The 8,392-nt window shown below is 32.6% G+C and overlaps 1 protein-coding gene across 1 annotated transcript; it reads right to left on the bottom strand.

Moving 5' to 3' along the window:
* Positions 1–1,222: 1,222 nt before the first annotated feature.
* Positions 1,223–5,606, bottom strand: LOC138893760 (uncharacterized). The gene is made up of 4 exons (XM_070178419.1): positions 5,391–5,606; positions 2,895–3,023; positions 2,495–2,780; positions 1,223–1,365 (listed from the first exon to the last, which is right to left on the bottom strand). The coding sequence occupies exons 1-4, from the start codon at positions 5,604–5,606 to the stop codon at positions 1,223–1,225; spliced, it is 774 nt and encodes a 257-aa protein (XP_070034520.1).
* Positions 5,607–8,392: the final 2,786 nt, after the last annotated feature.

Here is an 8,392-nt window from a genome sequence, read left to right as displayed (position 1 = left end):
AAGATGACCTTTTAACTCCTTTATCGGGCTGAGGTTCAGGGCTGGCTAGACGGAGCCACTAAGGCAAAGCCAATAAGAGCAGTGTTATATCAGACTGTACCAACCATCTTGACTTAATGGTATCAGAGCCTAGGCACTTTCATGGTATATATAAGATAGATATGAAATATTCGACATAGATATGTTTCTGAAATATGGATTTAGGAGAAACTAGTATGAAAAATACTAGATTGGAAGAGGTAGATATACCTCAAAACCTTGATTTGTTAAACAAATGGACTATTCCTAAAGTCCCTATTAGAACAATCTATGATTATGGATGGTTTGATAAACTCTCTTCTAAACAACTTGTTAAAACAACTGAGCAATCTTTAGCTTTAAATTCGTCTGAACAGACTATACGTTTGTTAAACAAGCATGATGTAGATGTTTATAAACACCAGTATAATTATTTGCATATTGGTATGGTTCAAATTGCTTTTAAGCCTTTAACCCTTAAAGGGTTACCAGAGACATTTTTGGCTGCTCTCAGAGATGCCAGAAATTTAAATTTTAGACAGTCTCTGATGGGTTCTATTGAATCTACTGTCGCCTATGGCCCAGTATATTTTAATACTCAACCCAATTTGCAATTATCTTTATCTGATGTTAATATACTTGATGCATTAACATTAAATGTGAAAACGCATGGTTATAATTATGCGCCTGGTTCTGAACTGATATGTTTATCGTAGTGATACCATTAACAGGATCAAGTGGCGGGCGGTAATCTGCCATGCCTTCTTAATTATAATCTTCAAGAAGTTATAAACGTTTTCGTCTGTGCTATACCCAGAAAAGTGCTGAAAATCTGCACTGCCAGTACTGGTCAATATTGTTTCATAGTAGGAACGGGTTTTGTATGACTCACCCGGATAGTATAACCCATTTATCAAATATCTTTGGAATATCTTCCATGGTTCTTCTAAACTCTGAATGTCAGAGTTTTCTAAGAGAAATATCATTTCTCTTTTTGACACTTTCTCGTATGACTTGATATCATCATTGTCATCTTTAGAAATGGAAGCAAAAGTATCACTTTGCTTAACAGAAGTATCTTTCTATTTTTGAGCAGTCAAATATACTTGCAAATGTGCGTATAACGGACTATCTTCTGGAATATCTTCCAGATGGACGGATGGTCCGATTGATGCTTCTTCTCTGAGAGATATCCTCTCATTGACTAAACTCCTTCTTCCCATTTGTATAACTGGGGAGTTTGATGAGGATCCGTATGACGATCCCGAAGGTGATGACCTTCCTCTGGACTGTGGGGACGATCTTCCCCAACCTCTACCTCTTCCCCTACCCCAGGGGGGTTCCATCCTGTAAATACTCACGGGATAAGAAATCTGGCAGAGAATTATCAATTCCCTTTTTTATATTGTATTTCAAAATCAAAAGGGGCTAATTGAGCCTGCCACCTTGCAAATATCATTTTCGAGGCATCATGTTTAAAATCTTTGTTAAACATATATTTAACAGATTGTGCGTCAGTTTTTATCAAAAACTTTTGATTGTATAAGTTGTCTTGAAATTTTAAAATATATTTTACTATGGTTAACATTTCATGTGCCACGGTAGCGTATTTTCTCTGGGCTTCAGACCATTTACCAGAGTAGAATCTAATCAGATATTCATGTTTATCATTGGGATTTATCTGTTTCAAAATCCCTCCATAACCAATATTAGACGCATCAGTCTCTATAATCTTTTGCCATGCAGGATTAGCAAGGGTTAAGCAAGGTAAAGATTTAACACGTTGCTTAATATTTTTGACCAAAGTAGTATGACTATCAGTCCAAGGATTTTTATAATTCTTTTTTAGCCTATCATATAAGGGGGCTAAATCACGTGATAGATCTTTATAAAATGGCGAAATATAATTTAAACTTCCTAAAAATCTTTGTAACTGAGTTCTATCAGTAATAACATCGGGAAATTTTGAGGCAAAATCAATCGATCTTTGAATAGGAGTAACCTTTCCCTGACAAATATAATGTCCTAAGAATCGAATGTTAGTTTGGAATAAACTTATTTTTTGTTTTGAGATTACCAAACCATTTTTATAACAATTCTTTTGAAAATATCTAAATGCTTGATATGCATTTCAAGTGTTTTGAAAATATCAAAATGTCATCGATATAGACAATGACGAAGTCTAGATAAGGGTTGAAAATATCATTCATAATTTTTTGGAATTCTGAAGGGGCATTTTTCAAACCAAAAGGCATAACATTCCGTTCATATTGCCCAAATGGAACATTAAAAGCAGTCCTATAAGTATGCTCTTTAAATATTTGAATCTGCCAATATCCAGATTTTAAATCAAATTTTGAAAATATATTGGCGTCATATAATCTAGACAATAAATCTCTTTTATTAGGAATAGGATACCTAACCCACTTTAAATATTTATTTAAGGGCTTATAATTTATGACTAATCTAGAAACACCACATTCCTTTTCAGCTGCGTTATTAACATAAAAGACTGTACATGACCAAGGAGATTTTGAGGGTTTTATCAGACCCTTTGATAGCAAACTATCAATCTCTTTTTTGCAAAATTCTACTAATTCTGCGTTCATCTGACAAGGTCTAGATTTAGTAGGAATATCATTCTTAGAGAAATTGTCTTCATATGGAAGAGTGACAATATGCTTTTTTCGGTTCCAAAAAGTACTAGGATGCTCAGCACAAATATCAATAGCAATCTGCTCGGAAATCAATTTGATTTTTTCCTGTACTTTAGTAGAATTTAAAGTATCAAATATATTTATACTAAACAATTCTAATTGTAAAGAATCAACATGTTTTTGCTTCATATCAATTAAAGCATTAATATCTCTAGTTACTGGATCCGTAACAAAAGTATAACTAATCTCTTTATCCTTATAAGTAGCAGTAAAACCTTTCGAGTCAATGCTGGTAAAAGGATAAATAGCGTTAATAAACGGTGTTCCAAGTATAATTGGAGGGTATAACTGATTTTTAACCAAGAAAAAGAAGTGAGGAATACAAACTTTATTCTGACAAATACCCGTATTAGGCAATTTATACTTTATATCTAAAGCATGTCCGGATGCAGATCTAACCATATGAGTAGTTTTTTGAAAATATTTTGTAGGTATTAAACCTTCTTGCATGCAGCTAACATCTGCTCCACTATCAATCATGGCAATGTTTGTAATAGAAAAATTATTATCAATGAGAATAGTACATTTAATATACCATTTGTGAGCAGTAATAATTTGCATCATTCCTAAAAACATATTATGTTTAGGATTAAAACTAATAGGTTTTTCTTCAATATCATTTTCAAAAATACCTTTATTTTTATCATTAGATTTCTCAGCTGGAGAATTGATTTTCTCAATCTGAGTAATCCTATGATCACAAATCATTTGATTTTGTTTAAGAGATTTAATCTCTCGTTTCAAGTTTTCAACTTCAATTTTTAAATCATCGAAAGAAGAATTTCTTGCAGGAGTTGTATTTTTATTTAAAAGACGGTTATTAATCTCCAGTAAAGAATAAGGCGGAGAATATTCAAATTCTTTTTTAAAAGGTTTTGCAAATTTAGAACTTGAATTAGAACTTGAACTAGCAGCCAAATTAATAATTTTTTCACGAAGTTTTTCATCAGTAACTTCTTTTAAAAGTTCTATTACATTATCTGATGTAATAGTTTTCATATTTAAATTTTCAAATTGTGATTGTAATTTATAAAATTCATCATCACAAGCACATGTATCACCTTTGCAAGTTGTACAGATATTATCAACATTTTTATCACTAGCAGATAAATCAAGTAAATCTATTTCAGCTTCGGATTCTGACTCAGAATAATAATCCGATTCTGATCCAGAAGTGTATAACAAACCATAAACCTTATCACGTAACTCATCGTCTAGTCCTAAGGTTTTCAGCTTTTGAAGCTTACAATTCGAAGCTATATGGCCAAATTTACCACACTTATAATACTTAATGTCAGCTAGGTCTCTCTTAGACCTATTTTTGTTAAATCTAGTAGCCTTACGATGGGCTTTCTTAGCTTCTCGTTCTTCTTTGGATCTATATCTAGATCTCTTCCTCCTATAAGGACTGTCTTGGTTGGGGTATCTATGATACTTATGTTTCTTCTTCCTATGAGTAGAAGTCTCGGGTAAATCGAACTGGGTGCAAAAGTCTCCTAATTGGTTTCTTTCCTTAAGCTTATCCATTTTAAGCTGTCTGGACAATCTTAATTCATTGCACAGGTTTAACCCTTCCTGTGTGCAAATTCCTATCAACTTACCATAGGTATAGTCTCTGTATGGAATTTCACCATAACTACCTCTTAAAAATTTTCTAACTCTTTCAGCAAATAAAGAAGGAAGGCCATCTATAAACTTAGCTTTCCAATGTTCAAGCTTATTTTCTGGTAGTTCCATCACTCTACTCATAAAAGTGTCTTTATACCATCTAAACTCACTTAAAGTCTTACATCTAAGGCTATTAAGGAGATACCATTAACAGGATCAAGTGGCGGGCGGTAATCCACCATGCCTTCTCAATTAAATTAAAACAGAAATCACCGTTTGACCGGGAACTGGACTTGTTTCACACCTCACATCTGGCTTTTATATGCCTGGAAGGTTTCCACCAGTTAAAGATTTCTATTTTAACATATTTGAGAATTCTTAATCTAGCTAATTCAGTACCCTTATATTTAAAGACTGGCGGTAATCCGCACAATCAGTAAGGATAAGAATTGAAATATACTTGAATTTTATATATAGTTTAATGACTGTATGGAAGGTTAAAAACCTTTACTCAAGCAAGGGGTCTGTCATAATATAATACATACTTTTATTGAGCCCATGTGTCTAGCAGTTCTAACCGTGAAAGAAGATGCCCTTTTAACTCCTTTATCGGGCTGAGGTTCACGGCTGGCTAGACGGAGCCACTAAGGCAAAGCCAATAAGAGCAGTGTTATATCAGACTGTACCAACCATCTTGACACCAAGTCAAAACTCTATATATAAAACTCATTTATATTTTAATAGATGTCGTCGCTTTCATGGTGTATATAGGAGAGAAGTTAGATATTCAACATAGATATGATGTCTCTTAGCCGGACATCGTCACGGCCAGAGAGGAGAGACTAGAAGAAAAGCTAAACTAAGAAAGACAGAAGTATGTACCTTGTGGCCAAGAAGCAAGGCCCTGAAGATGAAGAACTGAAAACTTTTATTTACTTGTTCTTCTATTACAATCTACAAATTTCAAACTAACTCTTTACTTACACTTAGAGAGAGAGAGAGAGTTCTAGAGAGAGGGAGTCTAAGGCTATTAAGGAGGGTACGGACAGTCTCATTTTGGTTGGTAAATCTACCATTGAAGTGTTCTAATATAGTAAGAATAAGAGTGTAAACAGCATCTTCTCTATTTGCTACTAGAGCCATGCCTAAGTTATCAATTCCATCCTCAGTGGCTTTGGCATTAATAACCATTGCCCTTTCATCGACACTCAAATAATTATCCCACCAGCCACGAAGTTGGCCAGTAAAACCTGCAACAATCATTCTGCAAATATTCCTATCTGTATTCTTCACACTTTTACAGATAGTTGCATACATAAGCATTCTATGTACTAGAATAGTTAACTGCCTATCAGTCAAACCATCAAGGTTCCATTCGTAAATTTCGGAACCACTGTAAGACGTATTAGTCTGATTCCAATCACGTTCCTCTATTAAAACATCTTGAGGAGTAGGACGATTGTAATAATAAGTCTGCATTCTAGGTTTATCAGCATAACTGCTATCTGCAAACTTACTATTCTTTTTGGGGTAAGTTCTGAGTTTATTAAATTCTGACAAAACATCCTTTTTATAGTCAAAAGTAGAATCTAATTTATCAGCAAAATTATTTGATAAATCAATGGGTTTGATATTCAAACCGGATAACTTTTTATCAAGAAGTTCTTCTAAGTCACCAAAAGATTTAAATTTAAAATCCTGAATATCAGGGGGTCTTTGAATATGAGTAAGAACAATTTGAGGTTCTGATTTGCTTCCTGAAAAAGAGGCAATATCAGTCAAAGTCTTTTTAGTATTCATATCCTTAATCAAGACTGTTAAATCATCAAGTTTTTTATTAAGAAAACTAACGTTTTCACCCAAAACTTTAACATATAAACTCAAATAATTATTTTGAGAAATTAGTTTATTAATTTCTGTGATGCTGACTGCGGCAACATCTTCATCAATAAATTTTTGAAATGCAGTAAAAGTAATACCTGTATTATTAGGTAAAACAAAAGATGATTGAGGAGGGTAAATGGCTTTAGTAATATTGCCATTCCCGTCTTTATAAGATCTTTCTAAAACTTTTATAAAAAGTGGTAAATATATGGTTATAAACCAAGGAACAAAATACATAATTTGATTATGTAAAGCACAAGTTTCATAAAACTCTTGGGAAATATTATTTAAATCATCTTTACTATAAGTATCAAAAAAACCAAGTTTTAAACTGGTTCCATTTATCAGTGAAAAATTCTTTTTGAATATAACCTCTAGCTTGTGACCCTGGACTAAAATCAATTTGGTGTGGAATCATTAAGTATCATTGGGGTCAAAATCCATCTCGGACGCAGAAGGAATATCCTTATCAGAAATATTATCATTATCCTGAACAATATTTGTCTTGGGGTTAATCTTAACCCTTTCAACAGGTTTATCACCTACTTTGGTAGAAATTGTGTGTAGAGATGCAGCACGATTTCTAGCTGGTCTATAGACTGGTTCAACAGGAAAAATGTGTTGAATATCAGGCAACAGTCTACGACTAGTAAAGGAATATCTGTTATAACTAGAACTAATAGTAGGCAACAGTCTATTATTAGAAAATGACTGTCTACTATAAGTGGAACTATTATCGTCAAACTGAATGCAAATCCTACCATCCGAATTTTGAGTAATATGAGAATGCTCAGTATTACTAACAGCATCAGTTATCTGACTGGGGGATATAACCGAATCCAAAGTCCATGTGGTTGGAAAATTAATTTCTTCCCACTTAATAGGTCTCCTCGTGGTGACCTTAGACTTTGCAAAATTCGTTTCCACTAGAATAGTCTGATCAGATGTATCATATAAATAGGACTTTTTACAACAATTTTTGGGACAAGTTAATGAAGAAGGATCCCAAAACAAAAACCTTATATGGTCAAGAGCTCTTGGATTCCATCGAGATGAAGATCCAAGAATATTCTAGTAAACCTCAGAAAGAGGTAATTGATGACAGTTCAATGAGGCATATTGCCAGAAGGATCTCCTTTCAAGAAGGAGATAAAACAGAGATGATTAACAGTTACTTGGAAGAGGTTAAAAGAAATTTACTGTCTGTATACATCTTATATATACACACACTATACTATATATACATAGTATATAAGTCATATTCGATAGTATACATCTTAAGATATATATAATATATATAGTAATATGTATATATATTATAGTATAGTATAGTATATACTATATATACAACTTAAGATATATAAGCTATATTCGATATATTCGATATATTCGATTTATATACTATATATACATCTTAAGATATACTATATATACATGTATATCTACTATATATATATATCTAGTATATCTAGTATACTATGTATATATAGTATATCTTAAGATGTATATATAGTATAGTATAGTATATATAGTATATCTTAAGATGTATATATATCTTAAGATGTATATATAGTATAGTATATATAGTATATCTTAAGATGTATATATAGTATAAGCTTAGAAATATAAGCTTATATATATATATATATATATATATATATATATATATATATACTATACTATACTATACTATGTTATACTATATGTATAGCTTAAGATATATAAAAGAACAAAAATATTGTAAAGAGATATTCAAATCAATGCATTATATTTTTATTATAGCATTAAAAATCATGGCAATATCTTTCTTAGTCTTCCTCCCCCTATGGAATGAGCACAACAAGGTGCTAATACCACCATTGAGAAGAAAAAGAAACTAATCAAATTGTGCCAAAATACAAGTTACATATTAATTTACATGGTATCTCTTACAAATTTCATAAATCCTTCAAGGTCCGGAGGAATTTCCGTTGGTGGTGGCGGAAATGAAGCTTGCTCATCACCGCTTCCAGGCGAAGCATCATCCTCCGCAAGTTCAGCTAGCATTTCTCCGTAAGCTTCGTCTACTTCTGGTTGTGATTCAGCAAGTCCAAAATTTCTTCTTTCCGAACGGATCCAATCTCTGAAAAGTACTGATTTTTCCAAGCTCTCCCTCATAGACGCTC

This window comes from Nicotiana tomentosiformis, chromosome 6 (assembly GCF_000390325.3).
Source record: "Nicotiana tomentosiformis chromosome 6, ASM39032v3, whole genome shotgun sequence".
NCBI lineage: Eukaryota > Viridiplantae > Streptophyta > Magnoliopsida > Solanales > Solanaceae > Nicotiana > Nicotiana tomentosiformis.
This window is presented reverse-complemented; position numbering and strand designations above follow the sequence as displayed.